General features: G+C 42.3%; 5 protein-coding genes across 6 annotated transcripts in view; 1 reads left to right on the top strand and 4 right to left on the bottom strand.

The window, feature by feature from the left end:
• LOC106562382 (terminal nucleotidyltransferase 4B) overlaps positions 1-1,489 on the bottom strand; it is a 35,776-nt gene extending 34,287 nt beyond the window's left edge. The window contains exon 1 of the mRNA XM_045689295.2: positions 687-1,489. Within this exon, the coding sequence (XP_045545251.2) occupies positions 687-1,201 (515 nt within the window). The 5' untranslated portion in view covers positions 1,202-1,489. The remainder of the gene's footprint in view (positions 1-686) is intronic.
• Positions 1,490-3,082: 1,593 nt separating this feature from the next.
• LOC106562380 (HEAT repeat-containing protein 3) lies at positions 3,083-10,140 on the bottom strand. Its single transcript, XM_014127236.3, has 15 exons — positions 9,778-10,140; positions 8,474-8,646; positions 8,047-8,134; positions 7,441-7,544; positions 7,143-7,252; positions 6,891-7,031; positions 6,393-6,694; positions 5,955-6,045; positions 5,576-5,730; positions 5,306-5,388; positions 4,909-5,045; positions 4,670-4,758; positions 4,363-4,506; positions 4,018-4,194; positions 3,083-3,902 (listed from the first exon to the last, which is right to left on the bottom strand). The coding sequence occupies exons 1-15, from the start codon at positions 9,919-9,921 to the stop codon at positions 3,789-3,791; spliced, it is 2,052 nt and encodes a 683-aa protein (XP_013982711.1). The 5' UTR covers positions 9,922-10,140; the 3' UTR covers positions 3,083-3,788.
• Positions 10,141-10,364: 224 nt separating this feature from the next.
• tm188 (Transmembrane protein 188) lies at positions 10,365-13,229 on the bottom strand. Of its 2 annotated transcripts, none has more exons than XM_014127226.3 (6): positions 13,100-13,229; positions 12,250-12,321; positions 11,943-12,016; positions 11,693-11,802; positions 10,971-11,025; positions 10,365-10,806 (listed from the first exon to the last, which is right to left on the bottom strand). In XM_014127226.3, the coding sequence occupies exons 1-6, from the start codon at positions 13,122-13,124 to the stop codon at positions 10,765-10,767; spliced, it is 378 nt and encodes a 125-aa protein (XP_013982701.1). In that variant the 5' UTR covers positions 13,125-13,229; the 3' UTR covers positions 10,365-10,764.
• Positions 13,230-13,338: 109 nt separating this feature from the next.
• Positions 13,339-14,861, bottom strand: LOC106562381 (arylamine N-acetyltransferase, pineal gland isozyme NAT-10). The gene is made up of 2 exons (XM_014127237.3): positions 14,701-14,861; positions 13,339-14,438 (listed from the first exon to the last, which is right to left on the bottom strand). Exon 2 carries the CDS (start codon positions 14,430-14,432, stop codon positions 13,560-13,562), a length of 873 nt encoding a protein of 290 aa, XP_013982712.1. The 5' UTR covers positions 14,433-14,438; positions 14,701-14,861; the 3' UTR covers positions 13,339-13,559.
• Positions 14,862-19,913: 5,052 nt separating this feature from the next.
• On the top strand, positions 19,914-23,493 carry sdr42e1 (short chain dehydrogenase/reductase family 42E, member 1). Its single transcript, XM_014187524.3, has 3 exons — positions 19,914-20,041; positions 20,436-20,501; positions 21,120-23,493. Exons 2-3 carry the CDS (start codon positions 20,440-20,442, stop codon positions 22,216-22,218), a joined length of 1,161 nt encoding a protein of 386 aa, XP_014042999.1. The 5' UTR covers positions 19,914-20,041; positions 20,436-20,439; the 3' UTR covers positions 22,219-23,493.
• Positions 23,494-24,065: the final 572 nt, after the last annotated feature.

Raw genomic sequence — 24,065 nt, 5'->3', positions numbered from 1 at the left:
TGACTATGACCAAAAGTATACCATCTACACCTTTTAGTACATTTGGAACTAGAATAGATACTTCTGACTTTTATATCAACCAGATAATTGTTTTTTCGGTTTTAATTGCTGCAAATTGGCAACAGTGAAACAGACGAGAAATACCAGCATCAGATAGGCAGGCTTAGCCTGACAGTGAGTAACATGTCAACTATCAAGAAAAGAGTTCTGCATTGACTATGCCTACCGAACAGTACTCGTGCTTTTAGCTAAATGTCAGTCGGATTTGACTTTTTGCTTTGCTCGTCAGCCTAGCGAACACATGCAGATGTTGGCAACCACGAGGTAGCTAGCTACCAAGGTCATAAAACAAACGACTGGAGGTAGCTAACTAACTAGCTAGTTAACGTTAACTGTCCCATTGCCTTCGACTGACCTTATCAGGTTAGGAACGTCCCCCAAAATGACGCGTGACGGTCAAATCGGAACGCCTAAATATGGCTATATTGTCTAACCATAGGAAAATGTGCGCTCACTTCATCAGCCAAGTTAGCTGGCTGGCTAGTTGTGTAACCAACTAACGTTAGTGTGGCAGAGATAGATAACGTTAGCTAGATAACGCGTGATTTATAATTAACTTGTAACGTTATATTAGTTAGCTAACGTTACTTGTAGCTAGTTTTTATTTGTGTCATTTTGTTTCTTACCCCAAGATTCCTTCAGAGTAGTTCTTGACTTTCCATGGTGTTCCCGTGTAACCACAGCCTCCGGTCTCGAGGCTACTGTTGAATCCATAAGTACTAGCCTTGTTGTCTCTTTTCCTTTTGTTGGGGTGTCCTGAGACCCCAGAGACCCGAGTACACACTTGCCCCCCTGCGCTGCCCCTCCCCAACGATGAACGGTTGTTGTGGTTGTTATTCGTTTCCAACGGAATAAAGTCTCGTTGTTCTACTACATCTCTGTCTTTCGTTGAGTTGGACATTCCCTGGTTCCGGGGTTCGCTGTTAGTGACAGCTCCGTTCATGCACGAGATCACGTTACCCAATGTCCCGTTGATATTCGATTTCGGACTGAGGCTTGACGTGTCAGACAAACTACCCGTGTTACAGTTGTTATTGAAGTACAGATTCCCCAGTCCTTGAGTTGTTTCCCAAATCTGCATCCACAGGCTGTTGGCTGGCCCACGTTGTTCTGGCTGAAACCAAGCGATTCTTGGATCCATCAAACGACACTGCAGGCACACTGCCCCAGAGCAAGGCTCAGTTCGTGTAGCTAAAGCTAGCACGGTAGCTAGCTAGCCTCACTCGTAAGCTTCACAGCGGACTAACGTTAGCTAGGTAGGTTACTTCAAATTGCTATAAAATATCTATATCTGGCATCCATGAATTAAAACGAATATCAGATATTATTATTATACAGTAGGCGACGTGTGGATGTTGGCAAAGTTTGGATTCAAGAATAAAGGAAACGTGCGCCGTTGCATATCGAAGCGATTCTGACCCTTTCCTTCTGATCGTGGGTCCTCAATGGCGGACACTGCGCAGCCGCAGATTCGCACAGAGTGAAATGGTGATTCGAAAAGGGCGGAGAAAGTGTAGTTCTTGCGCAAGAGCAGAACATGTTACTTGTTGCGTAACAATGGGCGATTGATGAATTATTTTCACAGAACATGGAGGACACACTGAAATAAGTATGTGGGAGGTTTGTAATAAAAAAAACTAAAATAAACCGAACTTAAATGGTTACTTCATGTCATGACAGGACATTCTATCCATCAGGCTGATAAATGTAATTTCCATTACTTCAAAGTATGAAAGCAGCATATCAAAGTAGAGGCAATATACCAACCAACAGCAGTGCCTTCTCCCTTGTCAATGAAACCACCATTGCTGAACTATTTTCTAAATCCAAAATCACAACTTGCTCCCTTGACCACTGCCTTAGTTAAGGCATGCCTCTCTGTTCTCTGCCTCCTGGTGGTCAAAATTGTAAATGCATCTCTCACATCTGGCATTGTTCTTACGGCTTTGAAAAGAACGGCTTTAACTCCCATACGGAAGAAACAGGGCCTGGACCCTGAGATCCTCACAAACTACAGGCCAATCTCAAACCTCCCCTTCCTCACCAAAGTGCTTGAGTGGGTGGTAGCATCACAAATCCAACAGAACATGACCTCTCAGGGACTTTTGGAATCCAACCAGGTCAGGCTTCCGGGCTATGCATAGCATTGAAACTGCCTTGGTAAAGACACCCTCCCACTCCATGTCAGAAACTCGCAATGCATACACATATTCAAGTCCACACTAAAGACAGACCTCTTCCCACAGGCTTACCCATAGTCTCTGTTGTCTTAGCTTTTATCTTCTGTCTAATTCACTTCCTTGATTGGTCTGTCATGTTTAGTGTTAATGTTGTCATCATGGTTAATCTGTCATGTTTAGTGTTCTCCATGGTTAATCTGTCATCATGTTTAGTGTTCTCCATGGTTAATCTGTCATCATGTTTAGTGTTCTCCATGGTTAATCTGTCATCATGTTTAGTGTTCTCCATGGATAATCTGTCATCATGTTTAGTGTTCTCCATGGTTAATCTGTCATCATGTTTAGTGTTCTCCATGGTTAATCTGTCATCATGTTTAGTGTTCTCCATGGTTAATCTGTCATCATGTTTAGTGTTCTCCATGGATAATCTGTCATCATGTTTAGTGTTCTCCATGGTTAATCTGTCATCATGTTTAGTGTTCTCCATGGTTAATCTGTCATGTTTAGTGTTCTCCATGGTTAATCTGTCATCATGTTTAGTGTTCTCCATGGATAATCTGTCATCATGTTTAGTGTTCTCCATGGATAATCTGTCATCATGTTTAGTGTTCTCCATGGATAATCTGTCATCATGTTTAGTGTTCTCCATGGTTAATCTGTCATCATGTTTAGTGTTCTCCATGGTTAATCTGTCATCATGTTTAGTGTTCTCCATGGATAATATCACCATGTTCAGTGTTCTCCATGGTTAGTCTGTCCTTATGTTTAGTGTAACGGTACTTTTACATACTTATTTTTGCTTTTTATCCTGCTGATTTTCTTGTATATAAAATGACTTTGGGTGTTGTGAAAAGCACAAAATACATTTTATTTTATATTCTCCCCAATATCAGAACAAGGTAATCAATTTACTTTCAGCAACCCAAATCATGTTAACTAAATCACCTTGTAAATGGATGGCGAGTTCTGCTTTATTCATGACATCTCACATGATCAGTTGACACTGGGCATATCCATCTCATTTTCCATGACAGCACAACATGACACCAGACTCATGACATGGGGTCAGTTAGCGGATTTTTGGGTGAGAAGCACATGAATACTACAACTGGTCATTCCTAACATGGAGGGCTACAGTATGATAGTGTGTGACGTAAGAGTTGGTTGATAAATATGTGTAAAATAAACCATATGTTCTGTCAATTTCTTTAAAATACAGCACATTGAAATGTACTTTTATACATAAAGTAAAATAATTTGTCTCTGTACTGCAACATTCATTCATTTAAAATAGCGCACATCCTTTTTTGTACACATAATTATGTAAACACTCACTTACCAAGGACAATAGTTACACATTTCAGTCAGAATGTTAAAACAAAAAGACAACCAACATGAAAATCAGTTATATAGATGTTAAAGGGATAGTTCACTCCAAAACGATGATTTTTGGACTGAACTGTCCCTTTAATGAGGGTCTATTGTACTGTATATTCTGAGTCATTTCATCTCATGTCAGCCAGATGGTGTAGTAGTGTCAGGCTGCTATCATTTTTTCACCACAGTCTCCAGGTAGCCAATAAACCTTCTTAGGTTGACTTTGATGTTGTCCATCACACACAGCTGCTCAGGGCTGTACTTTCCCTTCCCCTCTTTACGAATCTGCACACAGAGGACACATAAGAGGACAGGAAACAGCAACTAAACAGATGACAACATTGATTTGCATGAAGAATGCATACAAACTGTTCCTGGTGATGGGCTGCAGCTCTATTACCTTAGCCTTGAAGACAGGTTGAAGTGCCTTCAGAGCAGACAGTAAGTTGATGTTTTCAGCTGCTCTCTCTGCCTCGTCTCCATCCGCAAAAACATCAAACAGAGCATCCAGGGCCTCTCCACAAACCACAAGGTTGGCATCCTTTGTTGCAACTTGGAGTAAGGCATTGCCAATCATCTATAAAAAGATATTGCAGTGTTATTACATCATGGTCACAAAGCCAAGATGGGTTAATAAACCTTTTTTTATTTTTTTATTACAAAAATAGTTAATTCTGAAGTAATCCTTAGCCATCTAAAACACATTTCATACAAACAAAAACTAGGGATGAAAATAATAAAGTACCTGCAGAGTTTCAGCTGTCCCCTTCTCTTTAGCCAGTGTGCTTCCTGTGATGCCTAGGATGGCCAGGGCATTCACCCTCACACTGACCACGTCACAGCGGGTCGCTGCCTCACTCAGGCTCATCATCTGCTGGGGGGTCGTACACTGGCAACACACACACACAAACACAGACATAAACAATGAGTCATCCAAGAGACATGTCGGGATAGTGCTGTGGTACTATATAAACTAACAGACAGATGACAGTAAGGCTAGGTAAAATGTACTTCAGAGAGAAACTCTCCTCTGCTTGAGTAAGCTGTCTTACTTGTGGGATTTTCATATAGGCTATGATCTGTAAGAGGGATCGCATGGCACTGGTAACTGCCTCAAGGAATTCCTCCTCCTTAGGGATCTCTGAGTAAGCAAATTAACCAAAAATTAATTATGAATGAGACAATTACTCTCCTTTTGTTAAGGTCATTGCTAAGAAAGTGAATCAACCTTCCTAGTAAAATAAAGATTTAATACAAATAATGAAGAGATGGTACGACATGTAGATCTAACCTGGAGGACTGAAGACCAGTGTTGACAGGTGTTGTGCAACAGCCTGAAGAGCGGCTGCTCCCCCTAGGGACTCAGTGTCCATAGTAGACAGCATGTTGTGAAGGCACATCAGGGCCCTGTACTGCACCTGATGCATCCTGGGGGGAAATTGATTTTAGTCAACTCCTAAAAGCAGGTAGCGATGTGGTAAACAAAGTGTACACCAGTAATGCCATTATAAGCCAGAAAAATAGAATACCTCAATCAACTGGGGCCGTACATTGACACATATTGGTTCAGTGTTACTTGGATCATGACAAACCACTCAAATTATCTTGTGATCTAGTATATCACAGAATATCTAGGGTCTCATTCTTTAAGGGCAAAGAAAATGACACCATGCTAGACAGATAATTACTTTTTCATCAAGATTTTCCAGGTGGGATTGTGACGACATACGTCCATGGCTTCGCTGCTGGGGAACTGGGTCTTCTTGAGAACCTTGAACATATAGAGACATGGATGGTTATCACCTTCATACAGTGTAGTGGGTATAACAGAGACAGTAGGAACACTCATTAGTCTAGTACCATGACATTACTTATTTTATATTTTGCATGTGAAAAAAGACAAACATGAGAAGTGAAGTGAAACAATTATGTTAGGTGAGGAAAGAAATCCCACACACCTTCTCTGGGATGTTGTGGTTGATCAGGGCCCCGTGGACCTCAGCAGACAGACAGAGTGGGGACAGGAGGCTGGTGTTCCCTTCAGAGAGGCCATCAGGACACATCTCACTCTCGTCGCTGCTCGACGCCTCCTCCCACTCATCGTCTGACGGGTCTACAAAAAAAAAAAACACAATGAGCCACAACAGCCGACGTACACCTAAAAAGCAACAAAAGCTCATTTTAAATCCTAAATATGCATTTGAGCATCAAACAGTAAAAATGCTGTCCTCTTATGTATGAACATGTACCAGACAGCTGTGTCAAACAGTAATGAAAACAAAGCCCCCCAGGTCAGTACTGCTCTGCTGCCCAAACACTGCTGCCCACAGCACTCACCATCAGAGCAGCACATGTTGACGATGATCTCCAAGGACGTCTGCTGGGCTGTCAGCAAGGCCGTCGCCTCCCTCAGCTCCTCCTTGCCCCTCTGGAGAAAGAAAAGCTGACTATTGACACTGCAGCAGGGACACAGCCACCTCTTTACGTCCCTGAGTAAACCCTGCTGTGTCCCTCTTCCTGCCTGCTGAACAAAGCAGTATCTCCCTGAGGAGCGGGCCACTACAGCTCTGAATACCAACTGTAATACTCTGTGCTGTTTCATCAATATTCAGCTGTTTCACAGCATTTAACAGTGAGGAGTCAGGTACGTACTCTGAATATTAAAAACTGAAAATGCAATACTCTTTACTAAACCCTGTCACTTTGGATCTTTATAACCATAACTCAAAAGGGTTTTGATGGGTTTGTTTCTGAGTGAAAAAGGACAGGACTTACAGGCAGGAGGTCAGAGAAGTCTTTATCTATCTTGGTTGCCTTTCCATTCCTCCTCGATCCAACCCCCTCCTCCTCATCATCCTCCATCTCCTCTACAGCCATATTCCCTGCAGCTACCTGGTGGTCCTCCATGTTCCCTGCCTCTGAGGCAGAGGCACTTTGGGCCACCTCAGCCTGGTGGAGCTGGGGTATCAGCGTGCCAGCATCCAGCTCCAAGCACTGGGACAGGGTGGCCATCAGGGCGTTGAGGGTCTGGGCCTGGCGGGCCGTGGGCAGGCTGCTCTTCAGGTTCCACACTGACCCTGTCAATGGACGGAGCACAAAGCACACAATGAGCACTGGAATCAGACTAGATATTTAGTTAGGCTATTAACAAACAGCTTCCAACCCCTGATTCTGACTTTAGTCAGAGAATGAATGCAGAGTGAATGACCGGTTGACATTGTGAGGTAAAAGAAATCTGTAAATAATGTGACAACAAAGATGTTGTAGCCATACCTGCAGCCAGTGTCCTGAGCAGTGTGTGAGCCATGTCCGCCTGTGAGGATAGCAGCACACTCTCTAGAGTCCCTAATACAGCATTGCTCATACTACACAGCAACTCTGCGTTGTCCTCAGTCACTGTGTGCAAACAGTGGGCTAAAGACAAAGGGGAGCAGGGACTTACTACAAAATACATAATCAAATCAAATATTTAAATGGTGAAAATGCTCATTAAAGTCGTGTGAAAATTGGTTTGATGAGACTAACCTGCTGACAAAGCCAGCTTGATATTGTGAGTGTACCGCTCCAGACAATGTAGGATAACAACCAGAATGCCTGCTTTGTTGAACACAGAGAGTGCCTGGCTACTGCTCTCACTGACAGACAGGGTGATAATACAACAGGAGAGTATGGTGTGAAAGAACCATAGAAACATTGGCAAGCTAACAGAATTTAATACAATTTTGGATCTCTATGGGAAGGCTTCTCAACGGATGTCCAGATCACTAGGTGGACTGACCAGCTGACATTAGTGTTACTACTACATTTAGTACTTTTTTCTTACCAGAGATTCCACAGCAAGTTAACTGCTTCATTGGCTACATCTTCCACTGTGTTTTTCCGCCCTTTTAACGAGAAGGCAGCATTGGTCTCAAACCCAGCACAGCACTGTGAAGAAACAGTACTGGAGTTCAGACACTTTGAAAACACCAGACCTGGGTTCAAATACATGTGTATTTGAGTATCTAGTATGTAATATACTTTTTTCTGTGAGTATTTTCAAATACACAGCCCAGAACAAGTACCTATATTCTTATTTCAAATGCTGTTTCCAAGTGTATTTCCAAATGCATTAAAATATTCAATTGCTTGTCTTTTCAAATAAAATATAGGCCTAGCTATCTTAATACTTACTTTGAGTGTATATGAAAGTAACAGATGTTTGAAGTAGTATTTGAACCCAGGTCTGGAAAACATACAGCCCTATAAAATAGCTATGCATTGATGTGACTAACCATCAAGGAATGGAGGTATGTCGGTGCTTCACTTTTCAGAAATGCACACCATGAAATATGTTGTTCAAAATGTGAAAAAACATAACCTTTGCACAGCAGCGCCACACCCATAAATACATCAACTTTAAGGAATGATTTACGAGGGAAGGCCTCACCTCTCGAAGCAGAGCAGTCAGAGGAGTCATGACGTCCTGTTTCACCATGTCGTCACACACCTCATGACCCCCACAGGCACTCAGGTTCCTGATGTGAGAAGAACACATCACTCAGTCTTTGAACAATAACTATCACATCAGTGCTAACAGTTAATTGAGGGTGTGGTATTTCAAGAGGACTCTCTGTGTCTGTTTAGCAAGCCAAAGCATCCTTCACTAACCTACTTCTGTCTTACAGCACATAATGGCTTCAACAACCATCTACATTCACATCTAACATTTAGCACACTCTCTGAACAATCTAGCAATATCTGATAGGCTTGATCCTCAGTCCAAACTCCACACGATCCCTCTCACATCTCTCAGGGGGTCTGTTAAGTGGCTAGTACTGGGCAGTGAACATTCCTTTGGGAGGCTGAGGGCTCACCTGAGTGCCCCTGTGGCAGTCTCCCTGACGGCCAGGCTGCGGTCCAGCATTAGGGGCCCGAGACGTCTCACCGCATCCCGCTGGAGGAAGCCTGGGATGGTGTGGCTCTGCTGCACCACGCGTGATATGCTGGCACAGGCAAACTCACGCACGTCTGCACTGGGACTCTGCAACTAAACACATACAGTATAAACAGGGGTTATTTGGATATTCACTTTTTCATACCATCTGTGTTCTTTTATCTTCCAGTTGTATATGTGGGAAACATTGTTTAGTGGCACTGAACTACATTTTACAATGTACTGAACAAAAATATAAAATGCAACATGCAACAATTTTACTGAGTTACAGTTCATATAAGGAAATCAGTCAACTGAAATAAATTCATTAGGCCCGGCCTAATCTATGGAATGACTGGGCAGGGGAGCAGCCATGGGGTGGCCTGGGAGAATGAGTTTTTCCCCCACAGAAGGCCTTTACTAGAGAGAAATACTCCTCAGTTTCATCTGCTGTCCGAGTGGCTGGTCTCAAACGATCCCGCAGGTGAAGAAGCCGGATGTGGAGGTCCTGGCCTGGTGCGGTTTCACGTCGTCTGCGGTTATGAGGCCGGTTTTACGTTCTGCCAAATTCTCTAAAATGACGTTGGAGGCGGCTTATGTTAGAGAAATGAAAATTCAATTCTCTGGCAACAGCTCTGGTGGACATTCCTGCAGGCAGCATGCCAATTGCACGCTCCCTCAAAACTGGATAGATCTGTGGCATTGTGCTGTGACAAAACTGCACATTTTAGAGTGGCCTTTGTCCCCAGCAAAAGGTGCACCTGGGTCATGATCATGCTGTTTAATCATCTTCTTGATATGCCACACCTGTGGATGGATTATTTTGGCAAAGGAGAAATGCTCACTAAGAGGTTTAAACAATTTGTCAACAAAATATGCTTTTTGTACATATGCAAAACTTCTGGGACCATTTATATCAGCTCATGAAACATGGGACCAACACTTTACATGTGGTTATATTTTTGTTCAGTATACTTCTCTGAAATATTAATGAATATATATATTTTTGGGGGGGTGGGGGGGGCACATTTGAGCGTGAATATAAAAATATGTAATAACACGTGTTTTTTTGCATATGCGGGAAGGTCCTTAAGAAGACATTTAATTTGTGTTGTGGACACATTGGTAAACATCGACATGCCTATGTAATGCATAACTGCCCTGCAAGCATTTATAAAATAGGTTTCACTCTATGATCAAATAGACCGAAATAACAGTACTGTTGTCAGATCTTGGGGCTCTTACTTTCTCCAGTAACTCCCCAGCTGGAGAGTCGACTCCATCAAAGACTTCACCGTGGTCCTGTTCCATTTCCTTTACAGCAGTTACCGACAGTCCCTCTGCGGTGAACTGTGGGCGTCTAAATTTGTTAGTCCTACTTTTGCCCATAGCTTATTTCGATTAAGTGCGAAGCGATATTGATCTATCATGTAGTAGGCTGTCACGCTCTCAGGTTTCGCATCATTTTAAGACGTGTGGAACATCCGTGGAGATTCGCCCGGTGCCGTAAAATGGTGGTTAGTCTCGCAAAGCAGAAGGGGTGTCGTATTTATGTCGCAAAAACGAGACCAGGACACCGTTTTTACACTTTACAGATTAATCCTTCGACTCCCTTTGAAATAATTATCGGTCTAACATGGCTGGAAGACCACAAACTAATTTCCAGTGAATATAGTTAAACAATGCTTAAACATGAATACAATAAAAATAACTAAAGACAATTACACACTGAGATACTTTCAAACAAGTTGTACACGCGTTCACAATCTGAAGCAAAAGCATAGCTCAGTCTACAGGTTGCAACCATATACTACAGTAAATCATAGAAAACATCTTGATACAAGTATTTATTAGGTATATAACAATTAGTTTAAAAATAGAAAGATTTATCTAAAACAAATGCATGTCACCATTACAAATAAACACATCTGAACTCATGGCGAATGAGTTATGTCAAAAGGTGTGTGAGCCCAGAAGCAGCTTTAAGGGAAACCATAACACTGACTGAGATGCTGTTAAAAAGGCGTTTGATGTCCTCTCCCCTCACAATCCTTCATTAATACGTAATGGAGCACATCAACATAATCACCCCTCTGTATTTCCCCAATCTCCTTCCTTCTTACGTTAATTCAGATCCTCCAAACAGGATTCTGGTCCTTGTGTCAGTCTGTCATTCAGTGGCAATCAACAGTCATTAAGAACATTTATTTCCCCACCTCTCCAAGTTTGTGGTTATTGGATGTGTGGCCGTGGTTTGAGAATTAGTTTCCCCGTCTGTAAGAGACATAACCATCAAAGTCAATAGAATGCATAGATGTACAGGCAATAATTCAAAATCATACTTTTAAATGATGTAATGGATGACCAAAAACATGACAGCTGGATCGAATTGATTAGGAATTAAGGTAATCTCAACAAAGGTGACTTATGCAACTTACATCATCGCAGGACATGTTGTATTCTGCTAAAACTGTCCGACAGCGAGCTGCAATACTTGAAGAGAGTGAGTTAAAGGAGAATTGTCCTATTTCTGAAGTAAATCTCTATTTTTTTATGTAAATGGCATGTTATAGAAGGGTCCAGACACTTCTCTTGTGATTTGGCTTGTTTTTGAGGAACTAACCACAACAGCAATTCAATTTCTCATTGCTTGTTGTGCAGCATCAGAGCACACAAAAGACATGAACAAAAGAAAAAAAACAACAACACCCTTTTGGAAAGAAACGCACTCTCAGTATAGTGATGTATAGGATTATTAAGGCAACCAGATCCATAGCTGTCATTTACCATTCAACAATATCACTACTTCCTTAAAGGATTATTTTCAGTAGTGATGTAGGTCTTTAGATGTTATACACATGAAATTGTGTCATTTCGAACTTTATCCGCAACATTTTAATCAAGTAGCGCTGTTTCCCCCACGCAGCTGTGCAGGCCGAGTGAGTCCCTATAGTACACGGATATAGCCCACGCAACACAGCTGGTAGAAGAAAAGTCTCGAGTTGCACAAAATGGAATATAACGTTGTGGATAACGTTATGAATGACACAATTTCATGTGTACAACATCTAAAGACCTGGGTCACTATACTGAAAATTCTCCTTCTTCCTAATCCTACTGAATAAATTAAGTGTGGAACTTTAAACAAGAGGAAGGATACATTGATGGTGCAACGACTCTTTTGTGTATTCCAGCAAAGAACAGAGCGATCAAAGTGATGCAGCTGATGGTGAAAAACGGATGGTTCCACAACGATGAGAAGAAAGACACCTGAGAAAGACAGCCAGAGGTACAGAGAGATCAGACAGGCAAACACAGACAACCAAACTAAAATCAAACACACTGATCTTTGTGAAAGGTATCCTACTTTATCACATACACAATCAAGCTGCCATCACAAACATACTGACCTTCTGTGTGTCAGGGTCTATCAACCAGTTCCAGGCTCCAGTTGCCGTACAAACAGAGATAACTATTAGAATCACTGAAACAAAATGTGAGATATTGAATTATATCACCATAAAAAAAATGTGCCAGAATAATGTAGGCCTGAATCCTTTACAAGAAAATACAAAATACTCAGGCTGGGAGGCCATTTACTCTTGAAATGTTACTGATTATGGTTTGACAGTTGCAGTGTACTCATTGATTATAGTTAGACCGTTTCAATATAGTCATTCATTATGGTTAGACAGAGCTGGAACTACAAATACTTACTTCGCCACCTCCCAGTTGCAGGTTGCAAACAGGAGACGTATTCTGTTAATCTTCTCTCAAAAGCTTTTAGATCTGCAAAAACAACCTGCGCGTCAGGGCATTCATCGAAATTTCTACCAATGTTCTTGATCAAAACCACAAACATACAATATAATTTATATGCGCTGTGCTTGATTGGTTTGGAACCGATGGAGTAATCCAAAAAGTAAATTAAGCACACCTGCATAGTAAATGCTCTGATTCCACTGAATTGCTATTGGAAGAGTAAATTGTAGCTTCATAGCTTCATAGTTAACCGTTACATCTTCACGAGGACGCCTGTCCAAAACGACGGAATTATGTTTAGTTTGGACTGGCAAAACAAGCCTATAGTTAACGACCTTCTGAGATATCCAGGTTATGAATAGAATCAATCAAATGGGGTAAAGTATGCGGATACGTTTGCATTGGTTAACAGTTCTGGCGAGCGTGCAGCGGTGGTCTTCTGGGGCTAACAACTACTGGTATGCTAACTATTTATAGCATAGCTAGCTAGCCGGCTAATTAGTGTAGCTAACAAGCCTTTGTGTGAATTTCTTTTGTACAAGTTAATGTCGAACCCCCGCGGAGGGAAACCAGCAAAAATGTAATTAGCTTGAGTTTGGTATTTTGACTAATTTACCAATTAATGTCCTTTAAGAGAAAAGGTTAGCCTAGCTAGCTACGTCACCGCGGCTGACTAACAAACGACTCAAGTGAATTGTAAAGGCACATTTGTCACCGTGCGTTTTACCTCAAAGCGAAACTTCACTTATAATAAAATGCATCATGATTTGTGAAAATAAATGAATTTGCTTGCCATGTTGACTACCTTCGGCCTGTTCCAAGGAATTCATTGCTCTTCTCTCCGGCTGGTGGATGTGCTAGCTAGTTCTCCAGGGCAATTGGGAACAGGCGAAAACCTTAACGTGGATTGGCCGATTTCGGAAAACGTATAGTGATTGGTTTAAACAAGCAACTGCTACGGCGCAACCCCTAGCACCTACTCATCCACACTTCAGATATGATTTGAAAGTAGGTCGCAGAGACTAAATAACCATTAAATATGTATTTGTTTAAAAGCATGTTTATTGACTGTTCAAAGACCGCATAAACAACTCTGGTGAAATATTTGTTTTTATATTGATAGAATACTAAATATGTTTTGTAAATCTCACAGATCCTGTTGTGAGGAATCTTTGGTCAATGTAGCAGCAACTAGATTTGCCTTTGCCTAGGCTACGTTACAATTACATCAAATTAAATATGAAATGTTACAGGCAATCAAGTTCTTAAATAGTGTAGCCAGCTTTGTTGTTTATGGGAACCAGCTTGTTTGCTAACAACACATTAAACATTTCCTTCAGCACTTTATCAACATCATCATCAGATATGTCTTTCATATCCAAAACATCAAAACCCTCCTGGTTGTTGTAGGTGACCTCACTGAAGGTCCAGCCAATTAGAGCTCTGAATCCTGTAGCAGTCTGCAGTGAGCAGATGGACTTGTTGGTGAATAGAGACTTTGGATCTGTCTGAAGGCAGTGGGAAGTCTCTAGGAAATTATCAACCCCACGGGGAACCAGGGTGAAGCCGTAGATCTTCTTGGTTGGGCTCTTGTCTACTAGAGGTGAGTTGGTAAAGGCCTCATTGAGAACCAGAGGCTTTCGACCAGTCTTCTCCAGGGTCCACAGGTCTCCATCTTGTATGAGACGGAAGACACCAGGGGATTGTGGCTGGTCCTTCCCGGAGACGAGCTCAAGAGGGTACCATATTTGGGAGGATGCCCCAAAGCTCACATCTGCAATGTAAGCAGTCCCATCAATAACTACCTTGTTGATGAGGTGAGAGTCTTTTGGGCCGAACTGGTTGATGGTGTTGTTGTAGACTCTTGAACCCAGTGTTACTGGATTATAACCCATCTCTTTTAGCACCCAAGCAAAGAGGAGGTTATTCTCACAACACCAACCCCCCCGATTGCTCCTCACAATCTTATTGAAAATCAACTCATGGTCCATAGTGATCTTCTCACCACAGTGAATGCTGAGGTTTTCAAATGGTATTGACATCACATGGTGTTTGTGGACCTGGTTCAGTGTTTCAAGGTCTGGTTTAGAAAATGGGCCGTAGAACCCGATCCTCTTGAAGTACTCTTCCAGATTCATTTTGTCCTAAGAGTTAACAAAACAAAGACACTGCATGAGTTTATGCTCTTGCAGGATTTACGACTACATATACAGAAACTGACATCCGCTAATGTCTCATTCACAATTTGTTTTTCACATGGAGTAAGATCCTATTTTCAATTGAAACACCACCACGAAGGCATTATCCTTGAATTGAAGGATAAAGGATTAAAGAATAGACAAAAACCTGTGATACTACATGGAGGCATGGGCAGCTATTTTTCATTTACATTTGATGATTACTTACTTTCAAAGGCAGTAAAAAAGTAGCTTCTCAAAGTACTGCTCGCTGTTCAGAGTTCTTCAGGGCAAGAAGGGCAAAGCAGTTGTGCAGTAAAAGAGATAAGAATGCCTCTTACATGATTAAAACGGAGCACCCTAGACTTTGCTCATGTACTGGAAAGCAATGCTAAAGGTCACGAGTGAGCCTTGCATAAGGGACCTCACTTGTAAAACACTGGAGCCTTGTGGTTAGTGATGGGTCGTTCGCGAACGAGTCGGCTCTTGTAGGTGAACGTTGGGAGCCGGCTCGCATATCAGAAGAGCCGAATCTATTTATAAAAAATTAAGATATAAAAAATCAAAAGATTTAAATTAATAGAATTAACTAATTCAAAGAACGAAAAAATAAATAAAATAATATAGGCCTAAATGCTCAAGTGCACACACATTCGTTCTGACTGTCTGCTCAGACTAACAGCCTCACCTGTTATTCCTGTCAATCAGACACGCAGTGTCAACCAATGAACCAAAGATGCATGAGAGGGCCGAGCTAACTCAGTCACACACTTAGCATCCGAGGAGAGAGGAAGGACAGCTGTGAAAATAACATCTGGAAAATGAGTCGGAAGCACAGTAGCATTTGGATGCATTTTAATAATGTAGACAATATTAGAGCACAGTGTAGAATTTGCCAAAACAAAATCTCATATAAAGCCGGTTCTACGCACAACCTACACCGGCATATGCGAACTGTGCACCCAACTGTGAAGCTAGCTGTAGCGGAGCTTCGACAAACTAGCGGGTCTGCTAGTGATAGTGGTGGAGCCAGCACCTCCACACGTGGAGATGTATCCACTCAGTCAAGTAGGCCTACTCCGCGACCCACAGCAACGCAGTCTTCTATGGACCAGTTTATGCCAAAGTCTGTCTGTAGCAAAACAAGGCCAAATTGATATTGCATTGGCTAAAATGATTGCCACCGATTTCCAGACATTTTCGATCGTGGAGGACAGAGGATTTATAAGTTATAGCAATAGTCTAAATCCAATGTACACAATTCCAAGCAGGAAAATCCTTTCAAAATCACTTATTCCACAACTGTACGAGAGCATACAGTCTTCAGTGCGGGAAAGAGTCCACTGACTGCTGGACATCAAGGGTAACCACTTCTTACATGTTGGTTACATGTCACTTCATTGAAGATTTCTCGATGTCTAGCTGTCTTCTGGACTGCTTTGAGTTCAGGGACAGACACACCTCAGAGAACTTGGCAGAGGAACTGTTGAGAGTGACCAGAGAATGGCAAGTAGATGGAAAAGTGGTCTGTTGTGTTAGCGACAATGCAGCTAACATAACCAAAGCCATGAACATTATAAAATGGACTCATCATCCATGTCTTGCCCACACAATCAACCTGATTGTAAGAGATGCTCTGAAGGTGATAAAGCCCACTGTGGACAAAGTAAAAGCAGCTGTGGAATACTTCCACAGGAGCACAGTAGGTGCTGAAAACTAAAGTCTACACAACGCCAGATGGGGATGCCTGAGCTGAGGCCTAAACAAGACTGCACTACAAGGTGGAATTCAACATTTTATATGTTGAAGCGATTTCTTGAGTCAAAGGATGCCATCATCTCTACCCTGGCCATTGTCAATGCACCTGTTGATGCTCTGACCCAAGATGAATGGGAAGTGGTGGAGGTGTGCAGAGTCCTGGAACCCTTTGAGCAGGTCACTGTGGAGATCAGTGGAGAGAGGTACAGTAAACAGTTATTACTATATCATTATTTAATCCAATATTATATATGTATATGAGCAGTAGAGGATAATTTAGTATCAGTAGACAAAACATGAACCTGAACTAATAAGTTATTGTTCTCTCTTTTCAGCTATGTGACAGCCTCAAAAATTATCCTCCTGTGTAAGGGTCTGCAGCGAGTCACAGCCAGCTGCCAGAGAGAAGCAAATGTAACCACAGGACGTGACAGAGTTGATGGACACCCTATGTTCATCAGTGGACAGAAAGTTTCACAGAATGGAATATAATCACGTGCTATCAGAAACCACTGCACTTGACCCCAGGTTTAAGAAGTTAGCCTTCAGTGATGCCAGAGCAATTGATGAGGCTCTTCAAAGAATAACCTCAGCAGCAGGGAGGGACAGCCCCAGCAGTCAGCTGGCTCAGGCACCAGGGCAACAGGAAGAAGAGGGAGCAGAAGCAACAGCAGTAGTGTCACAAACATCTGCTGTCTGGATGCTGTTTGACGAGAGAGCAACTGGGGATGCAGCATGAAGGAATCCCTCAGCAGATGCCATAATGGAGGTCCGATCCTATTTGGAGGAGCCCCTCCAAAGATCTGCAGATCCTCTGAGCTGGTGGAAGAACAAGGCTTCTGTCTACCCACGGCTTACTAAAGTCATGACAGGGAGACTGCATAGTGGCCACATCCGTTCCCTCTGAGAGGGTCTTCTCGAAAATGGGACAAATAATTACTGAGAGAAGAAACCGCATCAGCCCCTCAAGTGAGGCAGCTTGTATTTCTGAATGCAAATCTCTCATAAAAGCAAAATATAGTCAGCATTGCTGTGTGCTGCTGGTTATAACATGGCAATAAAGAGAGAGAAAAGAGGGACCAATTTAATGTTTTAGGTGGGATGCTGCAGTTTTGCACATTATTTATTTTTCTTTGAAATGGTGCAATATTCTATTATGCTGTTCAGATTGTATTCGTTTTGAATTGTTACATTTATATGCACTTTGTTTATATACGTTAAAGTTATACTTTAAATGCACATGTGTAATAGCATCCTTCTTTTTTACATTTATTTAAATTTGTGGTATGCTGCAGTTTTGCAAATTGTTATTTATTTTTCTTTGATATGGTGCAATATTCTATTATGCTGTTCAGATTGTATTAGTTTTGGATGGTTAGATTTATATGCACTTTGTTTATATACACTGCTCAAAAAAATAAAGGGAACACTAAAATAACACATCCTAGATCTGAATGAATGAAATAATCTTATTAAATACTTTTTTCTTTACATAGTTGAATGTGCTGACAACAAAATCACACAAAAAGAATCAATGGAAATCCAATTTATCAACCCATGGAGGTCTGGATTTGGAGTAACACTCAACATTAAAGTGGAAAACCACACTACAGGCTGATCCAACTTTGATGTAATGTCCTTAAAACAAGTCAAAATGAGGCTCAGTAGTGTGTGTGGCCTCCACGTGCCTGTATGACCTCCCTACAACGCCTGGGCATGCTCCTGATGAGGTGGCGGATGGTCTCCTGAGGGATCTCCTCCCAGACCTGGACTAAAGCATCCGCCAACTCCTGGACAGTCTGTGGTGCAACGTGGCGTTGGTGGATGGAGCGAGACATGATGTCCCAGATGTGCTCAATTGGATTTAGGTCTGGGGAACGGGCGGGCCAGTCCATAGCATCAATGCCTTCCTCTTGCAGGAACTGCTGACACACTCCAGCCACATGAGGTCTAGCATTGTCTTGCATTAGGAGGAGCCCAGGGCCAACCGCACCAGCATATGGTCTCATAAGGGGTCTGAGGATCTCATCTCGGTACCTAATGGCAGTCAGGCTACCTCTGGCAAGCACATGGAGGGCTGTGCGGCCCCCCAAAGAAATGCCACCCCACACCATGACTGACCCACCGCCAAACCGGTCATGCTGGAGGATGTTGCAGGCAGCAGAACGTTCTCCACGGCGTCTCCAGACTCTGTCACGTCTGTCACGTGCTCAGTGTGAACCTGCTTTCATCTGTGAAGAGCACAGGGCGCCAGTGGCAAATTTGCCAATCTTGGTGTTCTCTGGCAAATGCCAAACGTCCTGCACGGTGTTGGGCTGTAAGCACAACCCCCACCTGTGGACGTCTGGCCCTCATACCACCCTCATGGAGTCTGTTTCTGACCGTTTGAGCAGACACATGCACATTTGTGGCCTGCTGGAGGTCATTTTGCAGGTCTCTGGCAGTGCTCCTCCTGCTCCTCCTTGCACAAAGGCGGAGGTAGCGGTCCTGCTGCTGAGTTGTTGCCCTCCTACGGCCTCCTCCACGTCTCCTGATGTATTGGCCTGTCTCCTGGTAGCGCCTCCATGCTCTGGACACTACGCTGACAGACACAGCAAACCTTCTTGCCACAGCTCGCATTGATGTGCCATCCTGGATGAGCTGCACTACCTGAGCCACTTGTGTGGGTTGTAGACTCCGTCTCATGCTACCACTAGAGTGAAAGCACCGCCAGCATTCAAAAGTGACCAAAACATCAGCCAGGAAGCATAGGAACTGAGAAGTGGTCTGTGGTCACCACCTGCAGAACCACTCCTTTATTGGGGGTGTCTTGCTAATTGCCTATAATTTCCACCTGTTGTCTATTCCATTTGCACAACAGCATGTGACATTTATTGTCAATCAGTGTTGCTTCCTAAGTGAACAGTTTGATTTCACAGAAGTGTGATTGACTTGGAGTTACATTGTGTTGTTTAAGTGTTCCCTTAATTTTTTTGAGCAGTGTACATTAAAAAGTTATACTTTAAATGCAAATGTTTAATAGCATTCTTTTTCATAACAAACCAATGCATTTTTAAATACATTGTGGTTAAGGTAGAGTAAGATTTCATTTAATTAGAATTGTTTTAACACCAATCATAGTCAAACTATCGCAAACTGTTTGACTTGAAAAAATACAAAATGTCTTGGGAGCTAAAAGAGACGTCTCTTTTTGGTGAGATGAGCCGGAATGCCCATCACTACTTGTGGCGTATATATGGGAACTGTTGTACATTTCAGATACACTGAAATTGGATGTTCCTGTGACAACATCCTGAATGAGGTCCCTGGTGCTCCCTGGGACAACATATAAAATCCCTGATATATGGGCTCCCGAGTAGCGCAGCGGTCTAAGGCACTGCATCTCAGTACTAGGGGCGTCACTACAGACCCGGGTTCGATTCCAGACGGTATCATTGGGAGTCCCATAGGGCGGTGCACAATTGGCCCAGAGTCGCCGGGTTAGGGTTTGACCGGCAAGGACCTCATTGTAATTAAGAATGTTCTTAACTGACTTGTTAAATAAAGGTCAAATCAAAAAATGTTTAAAAAAATGCTCTACCCTGTCAATAAAGAGGAGGAATTACCTACCACGACAAAAGTGCAAAGTAGGAAGTTTGCGTAGCTCATGCACTGACAAGTCATGAAACCGCTCGCAGTTCCCTCCAAGAATTCCACTAGCTCCGCCCAAGGAAGTTGTTTGTAAAATAGTAACAGCCTGTCACACCGATTAATTAATGAATTCAAGCATTGATGCTGGACAAACGATAAGGTTGCTACGTTATAACGCCAAGGTAAAAAGCCAGTTTTTAATTGAAATGAAAGTGTTTGATGTTCGATAGCCTAGATCACAGTAAACCAGTAAAATATGTCAGCGATCTGATTGATACGGTACAGGTTACACAACTGTCATTGTCGTACTCTTATGTAGCTAAACTAGTTTGCATCAGATGTTGCGTTCATGAAGCTAATGTAGCCAAACGTCAAGGAAGCATTATCAAATAATAGGCCACAATCTTACAAGTATGGCTACAGTAGACGTGATGAGGTTGCAGGTTGTTATACTGCTGGTTGTTATACATTTCGGCACGTGTCTCTTTTACAAATTCAATATGTTAATTTATGCTCTCTCTGAAGGTACTGTGTGGTGTTATTTCAAGCACAATGACCTTCACGTTTTCTTTTCAGTGAAATGGAAAAGGCGCGAATATGCACGTTTTTGATTACCGGTGGCAGTGGATACTTTGGTTTCCGGTAAGCCCATCAAAATATAAATATTTTACATTATTTTTTGCCTGTACATAGTCTTCATCTCATCAATAGAGAAGAGAACTTCTACATTACCAAGTGAATGTGCAAAATAATTCGGTAACGGTAGTTCTAAACCCCACTAGGGGGAGTTATCATACCAGTTATTCTGATGATGTTATTCACTGTTGTCTATTTATTCTGTGTTACTTACTAAAGTGGCAGAACCTTATCAACCCATCAATTGAATCCCTGCTTACAACAAATTGTTGTGACTTACTAATGGTAGCTTCATAAGCAGAACTTGGACAGGAGCTCACCGGAGCTGAGTACCGGCACCTCAAATGTTCTACTGCTTAATCTCCTGTTCCTTTTATAGAATATGAGCTCAAAAGTATTGTGGAGCTCCTGCACCTAAATATAAACAGTACTGGCACCCAAAATGACTATCTGCACCTATTTCAGTCCAAGTCAAGCACTGTTCATAAGTAGGCTAATGACTTTCCTATTTTGTTTTTAATGTTGAACTGAACATTCCTTCAATATCCCTCACAACATGTGCAAGGTTTCCCTATACCCAATATTCCAGATTAACAGGATCACTCTATTCTTCATTTCTTACAGCCTTGCCTGCTCACTACATAAAAAGGGAGCTAAAGTCATTCTGTTTGATATGAGCCCACCCAGCCTAGAGGTTCCAGAGGGCATTGTGTTCCTAAAGGGAGATATTCGTGAATATGCTCAGGTGGAGAAGGCGGTCACTGGCATGGACTGTGTTTTCCACATCGCCTCCTACGGCATGTCTGGCAGGGAGCAGCTGAACAGGAAGCTGATTGAAGAGGTGAATGTCCAGGGCACAGAGCATGTCCTCAGGGCCTGTGTAGAGGCTGGAGTCTCCAGGCTCATCTACACTAGCACCTTCAATGTAGTGTTCGGAGGCCAAGTCATTGAGGGTGGTGACGAAAGCCTCCCCTACCTACCTCTCCATCTCCACCCCGACCACTACTCCAGAACCAAGTCGGTAGCTGAGATGGCCGTGATGAAAGCCAGTGGTACAGAGCTGAAAGATGGGACAGGTGTGTTGAGGGCCTGTGCTCTGCGTCCAGCAGGTATATACGGGCCTGGCGAGCAGAGGCACCTGCCCAGGATCGTTGGGTACATAGAGAAGGGGATATTCAGGTTTGTGTATGGAGATCCGAGAAGTTTAGTGGAGTTTGTCCATGTAGACAACCTGGTGTCTGCACACGAACTGGCTGCAGAGGCTCTGACGTCAGAGCACCAGCACCGCTCTGCTGGACAGGTATACTTCATCTCAGACGGAAGACCTGTCAACAACTTTGAGTTCTTCAGACCTCTGGTGGAGGGTTTGGGTTACTCTTTCCCCAAACTACGTCTACCCATCTCTCTCATTTACTTAGTTGCATTCCTCACTGAGATGATTCACCATCTCATCGGCCCGATCTATAACTTCCAGCCTCTGCTCACACGCACAGAGGTGTATAAGACCGGCGTGACGCATTACTTCAGCATGGCGAAGGCCAAGGCCGAGCTGGGTTATGAGCCCAAGGAGTATAACCTGGAGGAGGTTGTGCAGTGGTTCAAGAGTAGAGGTCACGGAAGAAAACCTAGGGGTTCACGTCTCCAGCGACTGATACTAGATGGTCTTCTATTAGCAGCTCTAGTAGCTCTGGCCCTCTCATACCTCCCAGTGGTTGGCAGTTAATCAGCAGGCAGTAATAAAGTGATACATCTCAATGGCACATTTAAATGTTGAAACTTGTGCTATACTAGTGGTGATGGATTGTTTGGTTTTCCTTTTATGAATTACAATTTTGGCAGTTTGTAAAAAAACTAAATAATATTATTAACCTGGAGTAGACCTGTTAAAATTAAAGACCACATACCCTTGTCTTAATAAATGACCATGATTGTGTTTTGTTAAATTCCAACAATGGGGGTGGCAGGTAGTGGTTAGAGCATTGGGCCAGTAGGTTGCTAGATCGAATCCCGAGCTGACAAGGTAAATATCTGTCGTTCTGCCCCTGAACAAGGCAGTTAACCCACTGTTCCCCGGTAGGCCATCATTGTAAATAAGAATTTGTTCTTAACTGACTTGCCTAGTTAAATAAATATATACCTAGTTAGATATACTAACTTTCTCTAAACTTGGTGCAGATGTCTATTGGTACAAACAAAATTTGGTCCCACTATAAATGAAGTACAACTTATAAAGGCTTTATAAATCATACATAAAGACTAACACTGCATAAATGCTTAAATAATCATCTATAAGCATATGTCATAAAGGGTGACAACCATTCCCACTGTAGGGTGAATTGCCAAATGTAACAACACACTTATGTTTATACACCATTTAATCAGTTTTTTTTTATTTTTTTATGTAACCTTTATTTAACTACACAAGTCAGTTAAGAACAAATTCTTATTTTCAATGACTGCCTTGTTCAGGGGCAGAGCGACAGATTTTTACCTTGTCAGCTCGGTTACTGACCCAATGCTTTAACCACTAGGCTACCTGCCGCCCTGATGACATACGCTTAAAGATGATTTGTGATGCATTTATGTCGTGCTTATGAAGCCTTTATGTATGCTATATGAAACCCTTTATAAGTTGTACTTCATTTAAAGTGGGACCCAACATTTACATTGGTTTTGTTTTTACATCTCAATTGAAGATGGTAATAAGAAATATGACGGACAATGTATTGATGTTTAACACACAAGACTTTATGCTTTTTTTATACTGTACAACTTTGAAATGTTTCATGATGACCACCAGATTTTTTAGTCAATGTGTAATATCTTTTATCAGGTCTGCTGCTGAATTCCTAACCTTTCTGGTTGTTTTGTGACCAAATCCTAATGGGGATCAATCATTTGTTGGTATTTGTAATAACATTTCCTATAAGGGATATTTTTCTTTATTTTAGTTGGATAATGGTCTCATAATATTATTGAATAAAATTACATGACTGACCAGCCTGTGATTTGTGTTTCTTATGAGTTGCACAAAGAAATAGGCTAACTTCATAAAAAATTGGGGACAAGTCTTAGCTTAATCATCACACATTATATTAACTTTTTTGTAACTTGTAAAACATCAATGTTTTTGAGAGAATGCAATATTTTGCTGTCAAGAACAAAATCATAAATGCGAGTCATGCGACAAATAAGAGATGCATAATCTTGGTGGCAAAAGCCCTTTGTTGATAGACAGAAGAGAAGCCTTCCCTGCATTCGGCATCTAAACTGTGATACATTGTGTCCAGCACTTAAACTTTGATACGTGTCCAGCATGCTCTAGAAACAATCAATTCTAAATTCAGTGAAGCTGTTTCTGTCCCTAAACCGAAAAGGGCAAAGGGAGTTGGGCCAGGTGAGACTGGTCCTTTGTGCAGTTTTTTAAGGCTGAGATGAATACAGCCATACTCTCTAGGGAGTATTCTTTTTTCAAACTCAGGCACCCCCTTGCTGAGTTGGTCGCAATCATTGTTTCGCTCCAGCATTAACCACATTCCAGAGAGGCGGAGTGCACCCCGTCCACTTCCT

Source organism: Salmo salar, chromosome 11, assembly GCF_965601325.2.
Source record: "Salmo salar chromosome 11, fSalSal1, whole genome shotgun sequence".
NCBI classification, from domain to species: domain Eukaryota; kingdom Metazoa; phylum Chordata; class Actinopteri; order Salmoniformes; family Salmonidae; genus Salmo; species Salmo salar.
This window is presented reverse-complemented; position numbering and strand designations above follow the sequence as displayed.